At 40.4% G+C, this 25,231-nt stretch overlaps 1 protein-coding gene across 2 annotated transcripts in view; it reads right to left on the bottom strand.

The window, feature by feature from the left end:
* The window catches only part of gbe1a (glucan (1,4-alpha-), branching enzyme 1a), a 139,470-nt gene that overhangs the window by 4,465 nt on the left and 109,774 nt on the right, over positions 1–25,231 (bottom strand). The window contains exons 13-15 of one of the 2 annotated variants that reach the window (XM_084400764.1): positions 22,334–22,518; positions 21,588–21,718; positions 12,709–12,826 (exon numbers count right to left, since the gene is read on the bottom strand). In XM_084400764.1, coding sequence (XP_084256890.1) covers positions 12,709–12,826; positions 21,588–21,718; positions 22,334–22,518 — 434 coding nt within the window. The remainder of the gene's footprint in view (positions 1–12,708; positions 12,827–21,587; positions 21,719–22,333; positions 22,519–25,231) is intronic. The other variant, XM_084400765.1, reaches the window with a different exon arrangement.

A 25,231-nucleotide genomic window follows, 5' to 3' on the forward strand; every position in this document is an offset into this window, starting at 1 on the left:
TACATACTGTGAACCATATTCCAAGTCATTTTGAAAGATTTCCTTGGCGTTCATAAGAGATGTAATGTCACTCCTAGAGGGCCCTTCATAGGATATCGCCATCAGGAGGGGCCTGCTATTGCAGGCAGAGGGTTCAATATTTCACCCTCGGCCAGAGTTATGGAAACTGTGGGTCTGGCCCCTGAGGGGGCACAGTACCGAGACGCTGGCCTGTCAGTAGGAGCAATCGAGACCATACTCAGCTCTAGAGCTCCCTCCACGAAAAATTGTACGACCTAAAATGGAATGCTTCACCATTTGGTGTAGAGAGCGTGAGGTGGACCCAACTGCTCGGTGGCTTCAGTGCTGGAGTTCCTCCAGGATCGCTTCTCTGCTGGTCTTACCCCATCCACACTCAAGGTATAAGTGACTGCCATTACAGCTTTCCACACTCTTCTGGGTGATGGACCTTTGGGAAGACATCAGCTGGTCATACGTTTCCTCCGTGGGGCTTGGAGGATGAGACCTTCGACTCAGACCAGAGTTCCCACATTGGACCTGGCAGTGATTCTCGAAGGGCTGGTTGAGGCCCCCTTCGAACCTCCGGAGTCGGCTGAGGCCAAGAACCTTTCCCTCAAGGTAGCTTTTTTATTAGCCATTACTTCTCTCAGGAGAGTAGGAGATCTTCAGACCCTTTCTATATTTTACGGGTGCCTGGAGTTTGATCCAGAGCTCTCAAGATTTATGTCCAAGATTTATGTCTTCTTCATGGCGGAAGTCAGACCAGTTGCTGGTGTGCTTCAGGTTGCCCAAGAAGGGGCTTCCCGCATCCAAACAGACCGTCAGTAACTGGATCGTTCAGGCTATCTCTATGGCCTATCAGGTGCGCAGCTTGCTAGGGCTGCAACTAACGATTATTTTAATAATCGATTAATCTGTCGATTATTTTTTCAATTAATCAATTAATCGGATAAAAAAAAGAAATAAAAAAAAGAATTCCAACCCTTTTATTCAAAAACAGACCTGACAGTGCAAATTCACAGTGCAAAAAAAATCTTCAGAAAGTGCACAAACAGGTTGCTCCTTGAACATCCCTGAGCTGTTAAAGTAATAATAAAATAAAAAAAATGGATTAACACAAAAAACATACACATGTATGCTTTACATCTGCCAAATACACTCACCTAAAGGATTATTAGGAACACCTGTTCAATTTCTCATTAATGCAATTATCTAATCAACCAATCACATGGCAGTTGCTTCAATGCATTTAGGGGTGTGGTCCTGGTCAAGACACTCTCCTGAACTCCAAACTGAATGTCAGAATGGGAAAGAAAGGTGATTTAAGCAATTTTGAGCGTGGCATGGTTGTTGGTGCCAGACGGGCCGGTCTGAGTATTTCACAATCTGCTCAGTTACTGGGATTTTCACGCACAACCATTTCTAGGGTTTACAAAGAATGGTGTGAAAAGGGAAAAACATCCAGTATGCGGCAGTCCTGTGGGCGAAAATGCCTTGTTGATGCTAGAGGTCAGAGGAGAATGGGCCGACTGATTCAAGCTGATAGAAGAGCAACTTTGACTGAAATAACCACTCGTTACAACCGAGGTATGCAGCAAAGCATTTGTGAAGCCACAACACGCACAACCTTGAGGCGGATGGGCTACAACAGCAGTAGACCCCACCGGTTACCACTCATCTCCACTACAAATAGGAAAAAGAGGCTACAATTTGCACGAGCTCACCAAAATTGGACAGTTGAAGACTAGAAAAATGTTGCCTGGTCTGATGAGTCTCGATTTCTGTTGAGACATTCAGATGGTAGAGTCAGAATTTGGCGTAAACAGAATGAGAACATGGATCCATCATGCCTTGTTACCACTGTGCAGGCTGGTGGTGGTGGTGTAATGGTGTGGGGGATGTTTTCTTGGCACACTTTAGGCCCCTTAGTGCCAATTGGGCATCGTTTAAATGCCACGGCCTACCTGAGCATTGTTTCTGACCATGTCCATCCTTTTATGACCACCATGTACCCATCCTCTGATGGCTACTTCCAGCAGGATAATGCACCATGTCACAAAGCTCGAATCATTTCAAATTGGTTTTTTGAACATGACAATGAGTTCACTGTTCTAAAATGGCCCCCACAGATCTCAACCCAATAGAGCATCTTTGGGATGTGGCGGAACAGGAGCTTCGTGCCCTGGATGTGCATCCCACAAATCTCCATCAACTGCAAGATGCTATCCTATCAATATGGGCCAACATTTCTAAAGAATGCTTTCAGCACCTTGTTGAATCAATGCCACGTAGAATTAAGGCAGTTCTGAAGGCGAAAGGGGGTCAAACACAGTATTAGTATGGTGTTCCTAATAATCCTTTAGGTGAGTGTATAGCTTTTTTTTTAAATAAAGTGCACAAAAAGATATATATTTTTGTTTAAAGGGATCTGAGCCGTCAGAACAATAAATCATTTATAAAAAATAAAGAAAAATACAACTCAGAAAATTTAACAGGATTTGTTTGAACGTCAGAACTTGATCTCTACACTACACTCAGACGCACACACTCACAAACTCTCACACTCACAGACACACACACTCACAAACTCTCACACTCACAGACGCACACACTCACAAACTCTCACACTCAGACACACACACAGAGAGACACACACGCACTCACTCTCTCTCACTCGCTTTGTTCAGACACTTTGCATTGCAATGTAAAAATGTGAGCATGTCCACATGCTCCTGGCTCAGGCTCGCTCTTTTCTTGGAGGCTATGTTTCCTGCTGCAGAAAACAGCCGCTCAGATGGTGTTGAGGTGGCAGGGATGCATAGGTAAGACTTGGCTAGCCTGGCCAACATGGGATATCTGTCATTGTTAGCCTTCCACCACAGTAATGGGTTTTCTTCCTTGGCAAGGCTATTTTCTCCAAAGTATGTGAGGACTTCGTTCCTCACTTTGGTGTGGACATCCTCAGCTTCGCCTGCTGTATTCTCTTCTTCACCATCAGAACCAAGGAGTGAGTCAAGTAGAGTGGCTAGAGGTGTTGATTCAGTATCTGTAGTATCGGTTGAGGTAACACTGCAACTGCCATGCTGCCGCACATCCATCTTCCTTCTCTCTTCAAGTGCCGTTGTTTGCACTTTAGTTTGAACATGTATGACTTCATCAGGTGAAAAAGCCCCAGTTTCCTAAACCTTGGATCAAGGACCATCGCAAGAGTCACTGCGTTTGGTGCTCTATCTGAGAAAGCAGTCTCCCTTTTCCATCGCTCCTGCAACTGCTGCACAGCAGTGAGTTGGAAAGCCCGCAGCGGGGCTGACTCGTAGGCAGCACTCTGGGTGGACTTCAACAGCCCCTTCACAAGTGAAGGTATTGAAGATATTGTTGCATATTTCTGTCCACCCATGAACACAGTGACACATTCAAAAGGCTTGAGGACTGTTGAAAGCTCTTCCAGCAGGCTCCACTGGTCTGGTTTCAGATCCAGGTACCTTTTGCCTCTCTGTGTGACAGAGCTGTCAGACAGTGTTGCTGTTACAGGCCACCTTTGCTCAAGCAGTTGGCTTATCATATAGAATGTGCTATTCCACCTTGTGCTTATGTCTTGAACAAGGCTGAGCTCAGGTGTGGCCATTTGTTGTTGTTTCTCTGAGCTTACTGCTGGCTACTGTGGCTCGCTTTTCTTAAAATGTTCTATCAGACATCTTGCAGCCCCGACAGCTTTTTCAATGCTTGGATGCTTCAACGCAGCATTGATCACAAGTTACAAAGTATGGCCAGTGCAACGTACAGAGGACCACCCATGCTTCTCCTCCAGGATATTTGCCGCAGCCACAATATTAGCACCATTGTCATGGACTATGGCAATGATTTTGCTAGGAGGATTTTCAAATCTGGCCACTACCTGCTCCAACCACTCTGCAATGTTAGATTCAGTATGTCTGTCCTGCAGTGGCATGGTGGTGAGGCAGACTGACTGCATGTCCCAGTCATCTGTGATGTAGTGGCATGTAACGCCAAGGTAGGCTTCAGTTGCTACACTTGTCCATACATCAGTGGTGAGAGCAAGTTTGCTCTTGTTGGTGTTTATTGCAGTCTTCACTTCCTTGAATGTCTCTAAATATTTTGTCTCCATGAGCTTTGTGAAATGGGTCCTGGAGGGCAGAGTGTAACCAGGGTTCAAGGTGTGAATTATTTTAGTGAAGCCATTATCTTCAACCATCGACAGAGGCCTCATGTCAGTGACGAGCATGTTGAGGATACTATCCATCAAACCAGCGGCTTGCTGTGGTGTACATGATGCATTTCTGAAGACTAAAAAAAATGACTGTTTACTATTATTTTTTTTTTACATTTTTTTTTCTTTATTCATTTTCATAATAATTTCTTAATGTATTTTGTGAAGTTAGAGTATGTTGTACATGTGTGCTGATGAGAAATCTGGGATGAGTTATATTTTGCTTAGAGGTATGTGTGCAATGCAACGTTCACTGAGCAGAGATGAGCATGATGTCCACTGAGCATGATGATGATACATTAAATGTGTACATGTTCTTTACAAGGAAAGGAATGTTTCAACTGATGCAAATGTATACACTGAAGGGAAGTTTCTTAATATGGAAAGTGGATTGTACCATGTGTAAGCATGAGGTATACATTCCATTTTGAAACATAAGCAACATGTTTTTGAGCTGGGCAGAGCTCATTTAAATGAATAAACTCTTCCTCTCTCTGCCATGTCTCCGAAAAACACATGATATCCAGGCTTTCTCTTGAGAAAAGATCGTTCAATGAATGAGATTTATTCGCAATTGAACGAGCATTCAACAGGCCAACGTGGATTTTGGATGACGTCACGAAGGCAGTGTCCATATTGCGCAGCGGGATTGGTCGAGGGCACGTCCAGCGGTCACGTGGTCTCCAGCCGGTCCATGTGGGAAGAGCCGGCACGAACATCGAAGTAGATGGTGGCGACGAAAACCCCTGACCACAACTCCAGTGCTGTGAAGGGTCCAGGACACCCGTTGTAGTCCGAGCAGGCGGCGGCGTGGACACGCTGTCACACACATCGAGGAGAGGAATCCGGCGCAGGCACCGAGCGCGGTCCCGGCGGCCGAAGACAACGGAGTCCCCGCACGCTGCGGCACGCCTTCGCCTGACCTGGATACCGGACCGTAAGCCTCTTTTCCTGGATCTCCTACGGACCCTGCCCGGCGCCCGACACAGCAGCAAGTAGTCAGGTGAGTTGGGATCGATTGCAAAAGGAGGTTTATCAAACAGGTCCTCCATCGACTCTTTGATGCGAAACAAAGAGTCCCGATCATAAGTCCATAAAGCCAAGACTGTTGATGTTGTCCTACATTTGTTATCTGGGCTGAAATGATCACATATATTGAAAAAATGACCATTAATAATCTACACAGCAGGAGACGAGCCGCGGCTCCGCCAGTTACAGGCGCCACAGTCGCCACAGTCGCCATCAACAGTATTGCTGTTTTCAATTGTAGTAAGTTAAGTTCATTTATACACCACATTTAAAAACAGCTTAAGATGACCAAGTGCTATAAAATAACTTTAAAATGAAATTAAAAAGTACAACACACACAAATATATTTTTCAACAATAATCGATATGGGACAAAGCACAGAATATTTACATGACAACAGATTGAAAAATTAATGGGCCAAAAAAGGCGAGTGAATAAAAACGTGTCTTTAGTCTTGCAAACTATACCACCCCTGCTTTACTACTGTTATTAACGAGCTAACGCTAACTTGTCATGTTTGTCAAGCTGGATAACGAGTAAACACCAGCACCAGAAGAGCTACTGGAGGGACGTTACGTTCCTCACTTCGAAAAGGAACAAAAGTAGGATTCTGTAGTGACTTACCCTGCTGTTGAACTCCCTTCCTCCTCATCAAGGACTCCAACATGTTTACGTTTTAGGTGCTGAATCATCACCGTGGTGCTCCCGTGCCATGCCATGTCGCTTTTGCATATCTTGCAATTAACACACTTTTTCGATTTATTTAGTGTGAAATGCTCCCTCACCTTGGATGACTTAGGTCGTACTGATTTCTCTGCCTCCGCTATGTGTTTCAGAACAACGTTATGGGTCTCTCCGATGGTCTTTCCTCTACCTCCGCTCTTTTTTTATTTTTGCTCCGCTCCGCTCTGCTCTGTGCTCAACTCAACTTTTGTTTTGTTTTTATACTCAAACATCTCTGCAACTTATTGAGTGGTGTAATCGTCGCGTGACACAACGAAACGATAATGAAATTCGTTGCCAACTCTTTTAATAATCGAATTTTATCGATTCGTTGTTGCAGCCTTACAGCTTGCCTTCACCTTTGGCCGTTCAACCAGAGGCCTGAAAACATTCAACCTGTTTTTAAGATGCAGGGCTGCATTTTTAAAGGTCCCTATACTTCTTTTAATTACGGCAGTGCCTTACTTACCCCACAATGCTTCGGGGTAGCCTGCAGTGACCTATGTTGACTGTGTGCAAATATGGACTTGCTCTTAATGCAAAACTGGAACTCTTAAAGAAAGAAAAACTTTTTCAAAACGTGCTCTTGCAAAGTAGAGGAACAAAGCTGTCAAATGACTCCAAACCATCAGGCATTCCCTTCACGTTCAATGCTCACATCACCCACAGTGAAGGTTTGTGGCTTGCAGTGCCTCTCTTTCAAAAGGTGAGCAATGTCTTAGGGTAGATTATATATTTAAACACTCTGATCAACATTTTATAAGGATATAAATCAGACAGAATGGGGAGGTCTGTTTTTCCCCTTGAGAATCCCAGTCTCATCCAAGAATCCTGAGCAGTTTTTTCTCTTTCTCTTCACCTTGTTCTGCTCAACGCTCGATATATATCTTACCCCAGAGTCGGTCCTCCTGCTAATGAAGGTCATTTCCTCATGTGGAATGAGAGGTTACTAAGTCACCTGACCCATAAAACTGTGATGATCTGTAGAGCGATGTCCAATAGCAAGGTGTCCTTCCAAAGGCAGTCACTCACTCAACCTGGTCACTAGGACCCAATGAATGTGGGCAGGGGGAAGGTTACAAATTAGTATTAAAAACTCCCACTGTTTTCCCCACCCTCCATCGCAGCCCTTATTATCCGTACAGTATGGCTGAAGTGACGTGGAGGATTCATATTGCTTGAGATAGAGAGTGAAATGAAAGGGAGCTTTTCGTTCCTTTGATCACAGAGCTTCACTCTTCTGTATCTTTCCTCTGTTCTTTTCTTCAGGAATCGTCAGAAGAGCTGCATGGCCCATCATGAGCTGCAAGGATCTCATCAAGAAAACATCTAAGGCCTGTAATTATTCAATCCTGCTCATTAAGAAATCTTCTATTGCCCATTCTTTAGAGAGAGAGAGAGAGAGACAAAGATGAAAAGAGAGAGAAGGAAAGAGGAACAATTGTTAAGAGTGCCCTGTGCTCTTCCAAACTCATGCAAAGTGACAAAAAGTTAGGAATGAAACTGTTAAGCCTCTATTTTCTTTGCTCTGCAAACACAATACAAATACGATGGAAATAAAATGGTTAATAATAGAGCGATTATTTTCAATTAGTCTTATTTCAAGGGTAATACAGTACTTTTTTTTTATTCTGAATAGGTCGAAATTCTGATCACAATTAATTTGTCTCACACAGTGATTAACTGTGATACTTAAAAATGGCACTTTATGACAAAAAGGTTGCTGACCCCTGCAATAGAGGGTTAAATCTGAAAACAAGAATAAGGAAATATGTATGTGAATATGTATGTGAGTGGAAGGGTAGCAAAATGGCTGATTCAGCACTGAATGTGTCCTAAAATTGTGAGCAACTGCTTTGAAATAAAACAAGCTCACCTGCTATCAAGGCCAAATTGGAGGGGAGCAAAAATCTTTTTTCTGATCTGTCAAATTGGAGCTCTTTGGAACAAGCGCTGCTGTGTATAAAGTAGTACTTCTTGTCCTAAAATGAAAACTACGAGGGATAAAGTGAGTAATTCATGCAGAACGCCTGTGGAAGAGCTGTTCAGGGTAACGGGTGATGCTTCCAACAAGCAGGCCTGATCGAAACCAGCATGATGTTTATTTATGTCAGAGTGCTGACGGTACCATGTGAAAGCTGCAATATCGGACAAACACCTTAGCCATCCAGCACGGCTCATCCTTTTAAACTGCAATAGCTGTGAGGATAGAAGTGCAAACGTTAGCTTGTTTCTGAGAAAAAGAATAGAATAAGTGAGATAGCAACAGAACAAGAGAGGTGAGGCAGAGAGAAGGGGGAAAACGGTGATTGAGATGATGGGTCCCGTTAAAGTGAAATGGCGAGAAAAGACAAACTTTAAACTGACTTTGAAGCAACAGTCCTTTAAATAAATCATGTTGTGAGTCTCACAAAATGGAGGCTGCATCCGGCACCTGCGTCTCGTTTTAATAATTCATTTCCTGTCACAATCAGACATTCCTCTAAAGCGTGTGCGAGAGGGAAGGAGGGTGTTTATCTTTTTTATCCGGTCTTTAAAAACCAAACATTAAATGACAGAGAGAAAAAGACTTGCCAGATTTGCATAGGACAGATAGCTTGCACTCACAATGAACCGAAAGAAACACTGACGAGTTTGGATTCTGTAATTTAAAGTAATAAAAGAGGAATTAAGATCAGCAGGGTACATATTTAATTTCATTGGTTTAAAAAATGCCAAGGTTTCTTAGCAACAGAACTTTATCACAAGTATAAAGGTCAGTCTGTATAGAGGAGACCAGGGCCAATTGTAACACTACAATTATTTTAAAAGCTACCAAATAAGATAGACTGGTGACATATATTCTGCACACGCTCAGCAGAGTTCTCTCTGTGTGCCTGAAAAAATAATTGTGATTATTCCACTTTGTGAGAAATTTTTACAAAAACCTGATTTGAAAAATATTTTTGGGAAGTATTTTGCTTCTGCTGTCAAAAGTTATGAAGCCTTTGAAATTAAACCTGTGTCTTGGCTCTGAGGTCATGGGCAACTGAACTTTCGTTAAGTGCAAAATATAATATAAAATGCAATATATTAACTATATAAACTAATAGTTTGTTAATAATTTGTAATTTATTACTGTATACTTATTATAAAGTATTCAATATTATAATCTAATCAGTTTGTTAACATTATTTAATGCATTAACTAACAATGAACATTATATTTTATACAGCATTTATTAACTTTTGTTAATGTAAAGAAACATGCTCATGTTAATGTTGTAATGGTCTCGTCTCTGTTTTGGTTTCGTTTTCATTCTGTTCCCTGTTCTGCTTTGCCTGAGTTTAGTTTGCTAATTAGTGTCTATGGTTTCTGATTGGATTAGGTTCACCTTTTGTTCATTTAGTTACCTTATTAACTGTATTTAAGCCCTTAGTTTCCTTTGTTCTTTATTCAGTCTTGTTTATGTTTGTGTGGTAATGTTATATAGGTTTGATTCCTGTATTCTCCTGAGTGTTTCCAAGTAAAGACTTTGTTTTAATTTCCTGCATCGTGCAACTTACCTGCTGTCCAGTTGCTCTGTCTAGACTAGAGCAAGAAGAGCTAAACTTCAAGGACAACACAAGGAAATGTTTAGATCTGCCGTGCCTTACCAACTTCCCCGACCACTGGCTGTTCCTTTTTTTTCATCAGCCTGAATAAACGCATGAATCTGGACCATGGATGGTCCTCGTGGGAACTTTTGTGTAGTGGGTGCTGGTGAACAATGTATCGTCTGCGCTGCTGAAGAAGACGCCACCGGCCCCAGAACCCAGCCATCCGACTTACACACACTGCAAAGAGCAAACATCAGAGCCCAACGCAGACAGAGAGCCTGAGCCTGCTGCAATGCAAGAGCCAGAGATAAAGATGGAGCCCACCATTGCCTCGGAGCTCGAGCCTAAGAAAAAGTCTGACAAGGTGAGTAAACTGACAACACCATGCATTCCAGTGGGCATGCTTGTGGAGTTGAGGGCATGGAGAGGAGCCATGCCCACACTCCCAGCACTGAAGGTGAGCTGCAGTTGGCCTCTGCAGGATACGATAAGGAATTGGAAGAGGATATCTCCCTGTCTCCTGTGTCTCCACTGGTCCTGCCCAGCTCAAAGTCTCCTGTTTCTCCAGAGATCCTGCCCAGCCTCCCTCTCCCAACTCCTCTTCCAATGACAGCCAGTTCCTCTGCCCCGCCTCCGCTGTTTCCCCTCATTTCCTTGTCTCGTCCTCTGACTCTACTCTGCTGTGTGGATCAGTCTCCAGCTCCACCTTGTCAAAAGGATCCCCAGGCTCCGCCTCCAGCCGATGAGCCTGTCACTCCACCTCGGCTCATCAACCAGTTGGCTCCACCTTGGTTCCCCCCCCCCACCCTGGCTCCACTTGGGTCCACCTACTTTACGGCTCCACCGGGCTCCCTCGTCCCTCCAGCTCCGCCTTGGTCAGTTGCCGCTCCGCCTGCGCCACGGACTTCCAGGCCTTCAACTGTGCTTCATTCCTCCACCCCTTCGGCTCTGCCTTCCCTCCAGCTTCGCCTTTTTTATACCAAATAATGCCAGGTAGATTTGTAGCAGTTTGAAAGTTATGAATGAAAATGTAAAACATCTGCAGGTTACAATTGTTCATGGTCTCTCCTACATTGGATGAATGTTTTATTCATTCATCCATCTATACAAGTTTTATCAGAATTTAATATGGCTAAGAAAGTGTGATTACTAGGAAAATGTTTGTTTCACCATCCTCCTATTCATCTTTTTTATTCATCTGTATACCCTTAATAAGCAGCCTAGCGAGTCGACTATGAAAAGGAAGGCGAGGCAGACCGTAAAGGATAAATATGAGGAAGACGTTGAGAAACTAATAGGCTGAGTTTTCTTTCTATAGCAGAGAAAACAAATGATACATTTATCAGTCTATAAATAAGGGGCAGCCAAAGATCAATAGCAATATGAAACCAAGGGGGTGTGTTTATGGACCTGCCTCAAGAGAGAGGGAGAGAGAAGGAAAGCTAAACAGAAAGCTTATACCATGAACAGAAAGTTACCTAGGCTTTCACAGGCTAACTGATTGGAGACGGCTCTTTCAACTGTTCGTTACAGGCCTACCTTATTCCCAGGCCCCAGCACTCCATCAGAAAACAGCCTGGGGAAATGACTGAATGGGCAGTTACTGGCAGTGGAGAAAAGGGAGAGAAAGAGGGAAAGATAGAAACAGATTGAGAACTCTGAAAATAAATCAGGCATGGGGAACATTTTGAAGTTCGGCCTAAAACCTCCCCCAGGGTTCATCTTCATCTGCAGAGTTGTGTTTGAAATCATCTGCTGTATCCAGGCAAGCAATGCACACTCAAATGGCTCCATACACAACTTTGGATCATTAAATCAGCAAAGAGTTTGTATAATGGAAGTACAATGCACATGTCATACTTTTACACTGTATGAAAAAGTTTAACACTGTATGAACAACCATTTTACTACTACATTATGGCAGTTTTAAAAAGCACAGAAAACCATAGTGCATAACGAAACCTCACAATGCATAAATATACATTGGAATGCACAAAGAAACTTTACAATGTAAACAAACTTTTACCTTTGAACCTTTAAACTGCACTAAGAACATGTATATACTGAACGTGACAAAGCGACCATTGCAAGTCCATTTGTTTTTCGCGTCAAAATTAGTGTGGGCGCTTGCAGAATATTGGAAATAGAACAGGGCATCAGTTTACAGTAGGGAATTTGTTGTGTCTCCTTGCGCTGCATCCAATGTAGACCGAATTGCATTGCATCGCTCGCGTCTGGTATAATAACGGTGTTACACTGCACAATAAACTTTTAGAGCTCTGCAAATAAACTTTACACTGCATGAAGTACTAAAAAAAACTACACAGGAAGAACCTTTGTGAAACACAAAGAACCTTCACACTGCATAAAGACACTATACACTGGATGCAGAACCTTTACACTGCATAAAGGAAGTTAACATAGAAATATTACAAAATATTACACAGCATGACATTCAGTTACTTTGCACAAAGATCTCAAACTCTCCAAAACAACCTTAACATAGCAATAATTACATTAGCATAACATGAAGAACCTTCACACTCCATACAGAGCCTATACACCTCAAACCAGAATCCGTTTGGGCCGCTCTGCAAAAAATCTTCAGCTGATTTATGGGAAGGGCAGCAGTGCTCACCTTCAGAGTTCAGACTATATAAAGTGGATTGTCATAAAATTCAACTAGCTGTAATGAGGCCGAAATGAGATCATGATTTATTCAATATCTTGCTCTTACCTTAAAGCTGTATTTTTCAATAAATGCCATACTCTCTGAAGATTACCATTGCATAATGAAATACTAGTGTGCTCACCTCTTTAGAAGCACTGCTGTTTTGAGCTAGTTCAGGTAAAGTATTTTTATACAGGTAACTGTAGCATTTCTCTAGGGTCTGAACCAAGGCTCTGTTTACCACACATCTAGTGTGCTTCAATTCAGAGCTATGTACACAAGAGACAACAAGGATCCATTTTTTAAACAGCAAGTATATAAAAAACAAGACTTTTATGGCTCATTGCTCATTCCAGCACATGAGGAGGAGATAAAATGGAGGTAAAATCATGGACCTGCCCAGATTGTTACTCACTACATTTCACAAAATTTTTGTTAAAGGTTTAAGAGTTGAAAGATGTAGTTGAGATGAAACTCACCAGAAATGATTGGGCTCTGCCATTGAATGGCATGGGCTCTGTGAAGAACTCCGTGTCCTGCACAAGCCTTCCGTGACCCCCATATTGCAGCTCGTCGGAGTTCAATTTTATCTTATATCTGATACGAAACATGATCAAGGAACTGTAAGGAGACGCTCTTTAGTCTTGCGACATTTATCTTTCTCTTATTCTTTCCCTCTCTCTTGTCAAAAGTAGCTCAGGGACAGATGGTTGGTCGGATAATGATAAACGCATGAGATGTGATGGATGGCTGTTCTGTTGAGTAACAGATCAAGAAGAGAGGGAAGCCACCAGACAAATGACACACAAGACATGGATCTCTATCTCCATCTCTGAGGTGAGACACATGCACATTTGCTGTCGTGAGAGACCTCTAATCAATGAGACAATGCCTAGAGAAAACAGAAAAAAAAACACTGCACAATATATAATTATACAATTATAATAAAAATAGAAAACCAGCTTACTAGAATGATTTCTGAAGGATCATGTGACACTGAAGACTGAAGTAATGGCTGCTGAAAATTCAGCTTTGCCATCAAAGGAATAAATGACATTTTAAAATATATTCAAATAGAAAACAGCTATTTTAAACTATAATATTTCACAATATTACTTTTTACAGTATTTTGTATATCAATCATAAGATGAAACAATCTGCCATATATGCGTGTATTTAAAAAAATTAAATAAAGCACCTTACTTTGCATATTTGTTACATTTATGACAATTAACATGAATGCTACACAAATGATACCAGAAGTATATTGGAAGTGTTATGCAGCAATTTTGATGATAAATACCAGCTAGGTTTTTATTTGTGACCTAGTAATCCTGTTACATGTAATTGAATCGTCAGTGTCCCAATGTTTAGTGGAACAAGAACCCTGCTAGTGCCTGAATTCATGTATACCACATACTGATGCATGTCAGAGGGGATTGGCAGGGACAGTTGAAGCGATGATTGTCAGTAAGTATACGTTATGTGTCACAAGGACATTTATAATTATAATGGCTAATCCATCTGAGTCTTTAGTTTGTGTTTAAGGAACATATCTCACCCTTCTCTTCCCGTGGAGAACCTCAGGCAATCCTCTACGCCCCCCCAATAGCTAACGCAATCATTAGCTACAACATAATTTACCCCCTACTGGAGCCGTGTTAGTGTGTATGTGTGTGTTCACAGTCAGACCAGTGAACAGGCTCCACATGGTGAAGAGAGAAGCCAGCGACACCACTCACTCTAAACTATTGCATTATGGAAAGAGAAAATCTAATTAAAATACTACAGGTTAGTGCATTCTAATTATCAAACGTCCCAAGTGTAAATCACATAAAGTGCAGTTAAGATACAGCATAGTGCAAATGAATTAACACTTCAGCTTGATAAGCGCGAACTGTGAACTTTTATGGAGTGAACAAATTTCAGCTAAACATGCGTGCTGAAAATGAATGCATGAAGTCCTGAAGGGCAAAGTGGCAAAAATGAAATGCCTTTTCTTACATTAATGTTATATACTTTATGCGGGGTCTAACATTATAACAAAACAGAACATATTTTATTTTTTGCATAATTCCTGCATATATTTTCAAATCCTTGGAAGGGCAACTCATAAAACACATTTTTTACAGCTTTTTGGATTACTGTGTAAAAAATGTTCTTTTAGTCACAAGAAGCCCTGAAGGTCAGGGTCAAAATAAGTAAATAAACAAAAAAATCAAATCAAATAAAAATCAAACTGGCAGATGCTAACTGTATAACAATTAGCGTGAATAAATGAATCTGAATCAGAATTCTGAGTCATTTGCTACTGAAAAATTATTTCTGACATTTGACCGCTGCTGAAGAGGTGAAACATCTACAAACAATGGAAAATAACTCCCGTTATGCAACAAAGAACGTTTTATGAGGACTAAATTAATATATGTGCCTTCACAGACTTACAATACATTAACCGCTTTTAAATCAGCGGTTCTCGACTGGCGAGTTTAATGGCGACGCTCGTAAAAGCTGCCAGCTGCTGTAGAGATTAGAGGAAGTCAAACACGTTTTTTAATTGTGAGCTGGATAAGAAGGGCAGGTGGCAAACTTATTCTAATTAAACCAGGCAATCTCTACTTCCAAAAATTATGGATCTGATCCAGACCCGACTTTCTCACTCCCAAGAGGTTAATTCCACTCCTTCAACAAACACACAAACAAAAACCTCACGGAGGAGGGGGGGAGGGGGGGAAGCATCAGGTTCAGGAATTGGCAAAGCACATCATTTTGGAGAGAGATTATATCCACCGACTTGCCGTGATAGTTTTAAAATCGGCAATAAAAACGCTACGGCTCTGTGTAAAATTGGGGATTTGAGAGGGATTGTGGTTGAATCTAGTAAACAGACCACAATGCCGTGTGCACGAGCAGAACCTCACTCTCCCAAGCAACCCCCGCTGCTTGATTTTCAGAGAATTTCTGCATCTTTAGGGAGGTTGGAGGGAAAGCAATCTCTTTGCTGTTTTGATTTCAGTCTTTTTTCCTGCATGCTGTCATGTATTTCCAAAGCCTCTCCTACTCGATCTGCTTTTCCTCTTTCCTACTTTGCCCTCGGTTGTTTGGAAAGGGGCTAATTTCTCTTTGAGCTACACCCCACTAGCTCCGAACAACGGACGATAGTTTCCACCAGACTCCTCCACTGTCTATGGAAGGATTGAGCGACTCTTGGGGAAGGAATCGGGGCTTCACACCACAGGAAGCACTCTGGGAATCAACACAGCCGTGGGCCATTCACCTAAACTCCTTGAACTGTAGAAAATCTAATATCCTAAATCTAAAATCTATACCCACATGACCTTCTCTCGCTCTCTCTTTATCTGTTTGAAAGTTTTCTCCACCTCGACCGACTCTCTCATTTCAAACACAGCTTATCATTTCTCTCTCTAGCCAATTCACCCTTTTTTAAAGCTTCTAAATGCATTTTTTTTTCCTATACTTTAATTCTGCCCTTAAATCACTCTCCAGACTATAACACACCACTTTAACAGCCCTGGAAGCTCTTGTTTCATAAGATTCATGTTTGCTTTCATCTCAGTGTAGATAATTATTTAGTTACTTTCATTCTATGACTACGCAAACTGTCTCTAAACCAACCCTGGGTTCACTGTGTGAATAAGATGATAGCGTCTACAGCTTTAATCAATCACCATTAAATCAACAGTTTTGAGTCCAATTGTTTTATCAAAGGCTATATGTTTAGAATGGTATACTAGTGCACTGCTACACACAGTGTACTGATTACTATTTGTTATACTTGTGAATGATGTACATTTCAAACTACTGTATATTACAGAGCCCCATAAGGAGGCGTGGTGATGGAAAAAAATGAAATGGGAGGAACAATTATATTTCAATGCTTTTGCGTTCTCTCGCGAAAGTATTGCGTTCCCCAGAGGAACTTTGCATTTGCTTGGAAAACATTTGCGTTCTCTAGTAAAAGTTTTGCATTGAGCATTAAGACGAATGTTTTTTTTTTTTACCATCACTACCATTTAGTATTACATTGCTGTCACATGACCATTTACATTTTTTTTTTTATAATAAAAATAAATACATGGTTACCTTAATGTTTAACTCATTGACCCACAATTGCAAAATGTAAGCAATTTTTCACCATATATGGCCAAAAAGCATATAACAACAGTACACACTCTAAAGTGTCTCATAGCAACACGTTTGCCAGGAAAATATTTATATATATACACTGTATATATATTTAGAATCATATATTTATTTTAATCAAGACAATGCCAATGCTTGGGTCTTACAGCCAGGGTTCAATTTTGTGTAAATATATCTTAACTTTACAATAATGAGTCAAAAATGAGATGTAGCATCCTGTGATGGTGTGTGATTTCAAACACAACCAGAGAATAAGATTGAGCCCAAGGCACTAAAAAGCAGAGATTACAGCATGTATTTGTCAAAGTAATTAATGTTTTGTTTCGGTCAATGCAGTGGTCATGCGTGCCCTACGAATATGTAACATTACATCTGTAGCCTTTTACCTCAACCTTGTGCATTAGTCTTCATGAATAATGCAGAGAAAAGTTTCCTAAGTGTGCACTAAGTCCTGCCATCCTGGATATACAGCTCTCTGAGTTGAAGATGGTCCTTTCTCTCAGCACCCCAATTGATCTAAAGATAACTTGCCCCCGGACACGTTTTAACTGGGGAACCCTTAAGTCTGCTGTAGACCTGACTGCACTCTCTGCAGTCTCTGTAGGGATGGAGTCTGGATAACTTATTTCCTTTTATGCTTCTCTGAGTGTGGTTGGACTTTGTAAATGCGACTTACTGTGCATGTAAACCCAATAGAAGAAAAACTGCACAAAGTTATTATCCATAATATTAAAATAAAATAATAAGAAATAAAAAATACTTATGTGACCCGTGCAGTCAAAATGCGCACGGGCCAATTACGAGCTACAGGCAGTTTGCAGCATTCCAACTTTGTGAATATTCATAGCGAATTCTCGAAGTTTGAACCAATGAAATGTGTCTTACTCGCGCTGACTGACATATCCGATGCGTGTGCACAAAGACAGCGCACTATCCCGATATACACATATACACAGAATTACAGTATTTCAAAATATCTGTCTTGGTGAGTATTCACGCAAACATGATCTGTTATGTCTTAAATTTATATTTGGTTAACCTTTGGAGAAAAACATTTGATGTGTAACATTATATTAGATCCGTGAGGTACAGTAGTCTACAGTCTCATTAATGTTAATACAACAATTGTGGTATCATTGGGGGAAAAAAGTTGAATAAATATTTTTCCTATAAATATTTGGGTTATTACCAGGGATTTTAAGGTATGGTTGCTAGGTGATTTTGTTTTGGAACCTTTGGAAAACTTCTCAAAATTGACATTGCTGACTCTATACATTTCAAACAGGTGTAGCTCATTAATTTTTTGTCTGATTCCAACAATTCATATTTCATTTTAAAGATTTTTAATAGAGAATGTGAAAATACCAATAAATCATTTATGAAAATTTGCTCATTGCGACTCATTTTGCCAGCACGGGACACATTTAAATAATAACTATCTTCATTCAATCTGTCCTACGGGAAAATCACCATCCATATAAACCCTGTTTTGTGACTGTCCCTACCAGTCCAGCAGAAAGCGTAGCTGTGATCACCTATCAGAAGCTGGCTTGAGCCAGCCACGTTCTTATTGACCCGTTCGATTGGCTGAATGTCCCCTCTGCACTTCATGGCCCTGGAGACCTGAAGGATCGATATTCTCCCTCGAGGAAAAATGATTGATCGTCCTCCAAGACCTCGTCCCTGCCTTCCCCAAAACACTCCAGCAGAGAAAAAATCTGGCATAATGATCGGGTTTAAGCGATTAGTAACGGCTTCAGACGATCAGCAGCACAGCTATGGGAACAAGGGACGGCAAATATAAAGCAATACCAGACTTCCATATCCGGTGTGTGTGTGTATTACACATGAGATATAATGGGGATGTGACTCACAGCATATTAAAGACAGATCAAGCTGCTGTCCTGGTGGGATTCACACTTCAACATCTACAGAATCAGCGCTGAGAGTCATATGCACAGGACAGGCCGTCGAGAGAAAGAGAATGGTAAAAATCTACTGGCAGGTCAAAAAAGCACAATGCCACTTGAATATCAATGCCATTTTAAACTCTACATTTAGGCTTATGGCTTCAGGGTTGGAACGGATGAAATGATTTTTTCTCACAAAGCCCACATGGACTCTGGTTAAAGGCGATGTTTTAATGAGAAGAATACACGAGCAAACACAAAACGATTAGGTGTTCGGGGAGGCGCACATGGGCCATATTTACCGTTCTTTCCGCCGGTCGTGCACTTCTAACACCCTCGTCTCTCATCTTCAAAGCCCGACGGCTGGTGGCATGGAAAGAGGGCTCCCCCCTCATGTGCAAGACACAGAAAGGGCAGCGGCAGGGGCTGGAGGAAGCCTAAGTGGCCCTGGCTAAAGGGTGTCTTTATTCCCCGCCAAGCGGGCTCGCTGCCTGGGCCATGATTAAATAGAGGCCCTGGTGGGAGGCCTTCAGCTGGTGGAGCTCATCTCCGGCTGCTCCCCGCAGCCCTTGTCCTCTGAAGAGGAGACCAGGGGGTATGAGCGGAGCTGTTGGGTGGGTGAGGGCCTCTGCTCTGGGTTTGCTGTAATGAAGGGCTGCTTGCTCGAGTCTGGAACTGCTAGAGAGTGCACGGTTCAAACTAGCCATTCAGCACGTGTTGCTCTGTGCCTTGCAGAGCTGTTTATTACTTGACAGTGGGGGCATTTATAATTGAGCTTGAAAGTGAGGGCAAGGTTGAGTTTGCAGAGATGACAAAGCCCCTGTTCAGCAAAAAATAAAAATACAACTTTTCTTATTCAGTATTTTTGTCAGTATCTTAACCCGTACTTTTGTCTTCAGATATATATTATATCTAAATGTTTCTAATGTTTTTTAAAGAATTCTCATACTCACCAAGGCTGCATTTATTTCATAAAAAAAAAAAAAAAAAAAAAACAACAGTAAAAACAGTAAAACTGTTAAACATTATCACAATTTAAAATAACGGTTTTCTATTTTAATATATTTTAAAATGTAATTTATTCCTGTGATGGCAAAACCGCAGTCACCACAGTCTATAGTGTCATATGATCCTTCAGAAATCATTATAATGTGCTTGGCTACTAGGCATTACCATTGTTAAAAACTGCTTAATGGTTTTTGAATGGTTGTGGTTGTATGTGTGTGTGTGTGTGTGTGTGTGTGTGTGTATACAGACAACAGACAAAAAAAAGTTTTCACAATGCAAAAAAGTATTTGCCAAAATATTAAAAAAACACAACACATACAGTGAACCTGAGAAACAACTTGTTCAACTGATACAATTCCAAACTTTTCCATTGTGTAAGAAAAAGTCTAGTATTTCATCATGAATAAAACTGCAAAAGGGTATTGCCATTTTCAAACGATCTCACTTGGCAACAAGCAACAATATTCTCTTCGTATCAGCTCCAAACTTGAAATGCACACGTAATGTTTGTCTTTTTACTTATTTATCAAAACGTTTCCTGGCAAAGTGTGCCTCCTAAGCAATTGTTGACTATCACAGACGAATAGGATCCCTGTCTGCGTCCCTTGACTGCGAAAAGACATAAAAGTGGAAAGAGGTGCAAGGAAAGGTCTGGAGATATACTCCTAAAGCGCATTATCGATCACGTTCTCTTTCCCTGAAGCATCGGCAGAAAACCCCTTGCAGAAACTCAAGCCTCCCCCAACATAGAGCTCTGTTCTTGGGGGCAAAATAAATAGATCCCACCCCATCAGAGGCAGACTGACGTGGTCTGTTTGCCAGCACAATTTGCTGTTTTACTGGTCTGATGTATAGGTGCAACCATTCCGATGGGCTCACAAACAAGACTCTGATGTTTCCAGCAACTCACGCACAAGCACAGACTCATGACAAGAAGAAAAAAGAGCCTTGAAAATAAATGAAGACTAGAATTATGACAGTTACGACAGATTTATATAGCAAATTGGGGCCCAAAAGTCTGAGCACAAGTAAAAATGTGTTTATTTTGCATTTTCATTATATTTTATATTGTCAGCATAACAATTTGAGTGAAAACCTGTTGTTTTAATAATAATATAATAATTAAAGCAAAAAAACAAAACAAATACTAAGCCAATTACTATTTAAAAATGTAAAACAATATATTGTAAATTAATAATAATAATAATAATAGAAACAGTTTTGTATTTTACACAGTATTTGGCATGTAGATGTCTTCAGGCCAGGCCAACATGTAATGTGTGGGGCAGATTGGACATTGTATGCTTGAGTTACAACAACTTCCTGTTGCTAACATGTTTTAGCATGTTTCTTGCATGTTTAGCACTCAATGGCATATTTATTATGTTGCTAGTAGTGCATCACAGTGTTAAACACGTCACTTCCTGTTGCCAGTAGGTGGCGCTATTACTATAATTAAATATTTGCATTTAGATGTGTTCAAGGCAGGACTCTTATCAAGTTTCAACAAACATTGTGCCTTTAATTTAGCCGATTTCTGGCTTACGGTAATTTTGTTATCCGCTACATGCTAAAAGCCCTTTCTAGCAAAAACAACAACGATATTGGTTTCATCTTTGTGGATTTTAATCAGGCTAAGACCTTCTCTTCGGTGCATGTTGGTGGGTGAGGGTATTTGTGTGAGCAAATATATACGAGTGGGTGATGTTTGATGAGCCGTAGTTTCTCTCGTCATAGGGTGTCTCGTTCTCTCATCCTAATTGGAGTCTCCATACAAACACAAACTCCCATTGGTGCAACTTGAATGCCCCAACACAGCATCACATCCGCACACCCACGCACACACAAAAGCATGAACAGCTCGTTTTGTGTGATGAAAGTCACCTATAGCATCTCTACAGCCAATTAAATGTGTTTTCAAGACTTGTCAGATTGTTTCCCCCTCCCCCTTCCTCCCTAGTGTACAAGCTCGTCTTTAAACATCAATGGGAATGCGTCACAACCAATGGCAGGTAGGCCTCTAAAGAGCCATGAAGGGTTGAAGGACACACTCACACAGATCACAGATCTGACATTGAGTCTCATTATGCATATACTATATGTGGCTAATGCATTTCTAATAAGTGACCTAACCTCTCTGCCACATGCTTCATGTATATATCACAACTCATATGGCACACCAATATACACATATATAATCTCACTCCCACACGCATATAAACACACTCCATTACTAAGATGTGCTAGTCTTCTGGAGCTCCCTGGTGAAAGGATACTTCCCAGCATGCTCCACTGCCACCCTGTAGTCAGTGTAGCTGTTGCAGGGATGGAAGTTGAAAACAAACAACAGGTTTGCGCGTTCAAATACGATCACCTTATCAGCTTGATTCAAAGTCGTGACTGCCGCCTGATAGAAGCAAAAACAAGGAGAAGATTTTATTGCTCAGATGTTGGTCCTAGATCATGAGTATTCAGATGTTTTTTTCTAAAATTCCTTAGGAGAAATAATTTAAACAAACAAGTCAATTGTTGATGTGAGTACAGAGGTAGCTGAAAAACGATCCTAAACCTGCAGAAACCTGGGTTGCTGCTCTTAGCTGATTAGTCTGATTTGGTGGTTTTCAAGGGTTTGGGGCACTTGTCTGATGATCAAGCTAGGAAAACCTGCACCTCTTTTTTTAAAGACAATATGAGTCTCTAATTGCATTGATACATATATTTGACAAACTGTGAACCCCAGCGTAGGAAAGGGTTTTATATCGTTTAATACAGAGGAAATCTTATTTCTACTGTCTTCAGTACAAGGTGTGTGTGAAATGGGCTTCCTGCTATTGAGAGTCATGCCTGGTTGGCTGTATTATGCAATTTCATTATCATATGGGCCATGCATCTCAAATCCCATTTAATATGGCAGATAAATAGCTCCCCACAGTTTAACAGATGGCAAGGACAGATCCAGCAAGGAGATTTACACTGGGTTTCTTCTGTAGGTTAAAACCAGTGTGAGGCATATGCATCTCACCTGACCAGCAGCCAGCCAGCCGTATTTGTCTTCTGTAAGATTCATGTCACGGTCGAAAGCGTACAGTTGTCGGTATCGCAAATGCTCAATGTCCACAAGGTTGAACTGGCGACGGGCATAATAGTAGCTCTCGTTGTTTCCTTTCCTGGGAAAGTCGAGCCATTCCGGATGGCCGAACTCGTTACCTGGAGAAAGAAAAGTTTGAAAAATGAAGATTGTAAAAGCTGGTGAAGACTTTTATCACAAACAAAAAAACATGGCCCAGAGCATTTTAAGGTAATTTAGTGTGTTATAAAAATATTAGATCTTACATCCACTACAGGCCCATTTCACATGAGATTTTCTTACACTGCACAGCCTTTGGAAGATCTTCAAGGAAAATTCTAATGTAATTTTTTACCTTGTTTTTTGTCTAGGATTTATAAATTTTTTTTGGTACAACAAATAACTGCCACAGTTATTCTCTGTTTAGTTTGATTTTCATGAACTGTTAGTTAGTTTCTCTCTCTCCAGTTTCGTTTCCTTTTTTATAGTTTCCAGCCACTTATCAGATACCATGGATATTCATATATCACAGGCAGTTCATTATTGAATTCATTACCATGTGTATTTATGTTCCTTATATGCCTCGTTTTCACCGAGTGTTACAGGACGGTACAGTTCAGTACGATTTGGGACTGTAAACCCTGATCCGGCTTGCGTTTCCACTGCCAACAGTACCTTTACTGGTGTATGTTGGAAGGTAGCAATCGATGTAATGCTCGCACTAAGAAGAAGAAAGCCTCATGGTAAACAACAATGGAGGACATCCAGCAGATCTTGTTCTTGCTTCTCGGCATGTGGCTGTTTGTCACAAGAAGAAACGGTATTGTGTTTCAACTGTGTTAATAAATGTCGCCTCTTGTTGTAGCACGCACAAGTGACGATTCTCTGTCAACCAATCAACATTCTGCAGTGAGTCTAGCTCCACCCTTTAGTACCGCACTATGCTAGGAACCCCAATGGAAGGGTCCCAAAAAAGTGGTACGGTACGGTTCGGAATTAGGGTACCATTCACAACTTCCGGCAATGGAAACTTGTGTACCGTACTGAACTGTATTGTACTGTACCACTCAGTGGAAACGAGGCATTAGGATTCTGTTTGGGCCAGTACTATGATGGTAGTTGAACAAACTCAGGGTTACAGGATTAGTTTCGATTTGACAAAGCCAAACCAATCCAATCAGACTTTGTTGGTACCATGACGCTGATCATCAACTTTCTCTATCAACTCAGGCTTTGATCCTGAGTTTAGGAGTTTAGGTGTGACATTAGTAGTGAACAGCCAAACACATGCTGTGGAACAGTGAAACTGATTCACTCCTTGCGAGAGAAGTAGCGTGATTCATTTCTCTCTTCTGCAGAAAATTACGAGATTGAAAAATATCAAACAAATTTACACAGCAAGAGGATAAGAGCTGTCTATGAAAGAGGAGAGCTAAAAGAAAAAAATCTAAATCTGTCACGGTTCTGTTCAGTTAGTTTCATTTTCATGGACTTTTAGTTTGTTTTTTCTCAGTCACATGTTCTCCTTTGTCTTAGTTTCCCATCAATCATTAGTTTCCATGGACACAGATTAATGGTTCTGTGGTTATTAGAATTTGAATGAATGGTTTAATCTAATTCATTCATTTATTTAATCTAATTCTAATTAATTGATTGACACATACTTGGGAACTAGGTCAACTTAGAATTATAGGAACAAACACAATGAAACAAAACATAATCCTGACAATTATAAATAAATACTAATATAATAATAATAAAACTAATATAATAATAAAAACAATAATACAATTATAGATACATAAATAAATAAACAACTAATAGTACTACTACTAACAATAACATATGTACAATTAGTATAAATAATTATAGTATATAGAACTATTTATATAATACTATACTATAATATTATTTAAATTATTTAAATGATGCTACTACAGATAATAATAATAATAATAATAATAATAATAATAATAATAATAATAATAATAATAATAATAATAATAATTATTATTATTATTATAACAACAACATTATACATAAAATTATAATTTGAATAAAACATTTAAATAAATAAATATATGTATATTTTTAATCCAAAACTAACTATAGAATAATACTTTATTCCCCAGTTTCACAGACAAGGCTTAAGCCTAGTCCCAGACTAAAATGCATTTTTAAACTGTTTTAACTGAAAGCAACTTGTACTGAAATATCTTAAAATATGCCAGTGCCATTGTTTTGTTTCAAGATGCACACCAGTAATGTTTTTTCCTAAGGTATGTTTATCAAAAGGCCTAATCCTGGCTTAATCTAAGCCTTGTCTGTGAAACCAGGGGCCAGTTAAATAAACATAGCCATTATGTTAAGACAGTGTCTTAAGTACCCACTAGGAGTTAGTCAGGGGCAGTCAGTCTTACTTTTCGGTCTCAAATTAGGCCAATCTATGTTTTTATGTAACTGATTTAAAAAAGCTATGAACAGTCTTAAATCTTTATTTTTTTTTTTTATGTCTAACTTGTAAGACTAGTCTTAGAGGTTTATGCAACCGGCCCCAGCAGGCCTATATTATGTTTAAAAGAAATAAAAAGAAAAGAATATCAATAAAAAAAATAATAAAAAAAGCTGCAAAAAAAGGACATTGAGACATTAAAGGATCCATGACAGGAAGAAGAAATAAAAAGGGGGGAAAGAAAGAGAGAGAGTATATCACAGCGATCAAATCCCTCAGCTTCCACTTGAACTTTACTTAACGTGCACGGGGACCTTCTGCGGCAAATAATTCTGATAGAGTCATATCATGTGTCAACTGGAGAGAGACAGATCATAGGCTAGCAGTGCAGAAAGTGGGAA

Source organism: Rutilus rutilus (assembly GCF_951802725.1).
Source record: "Rutilus rutilus genome assembly, chromosome: 25".
Classification (NCBI taxonomy): Eukaryota; Metazoa; Chordata; class Actinopteri; order Cypriniformes; family Leuciscidae; genus Rutilus; species Rutilus rutilus.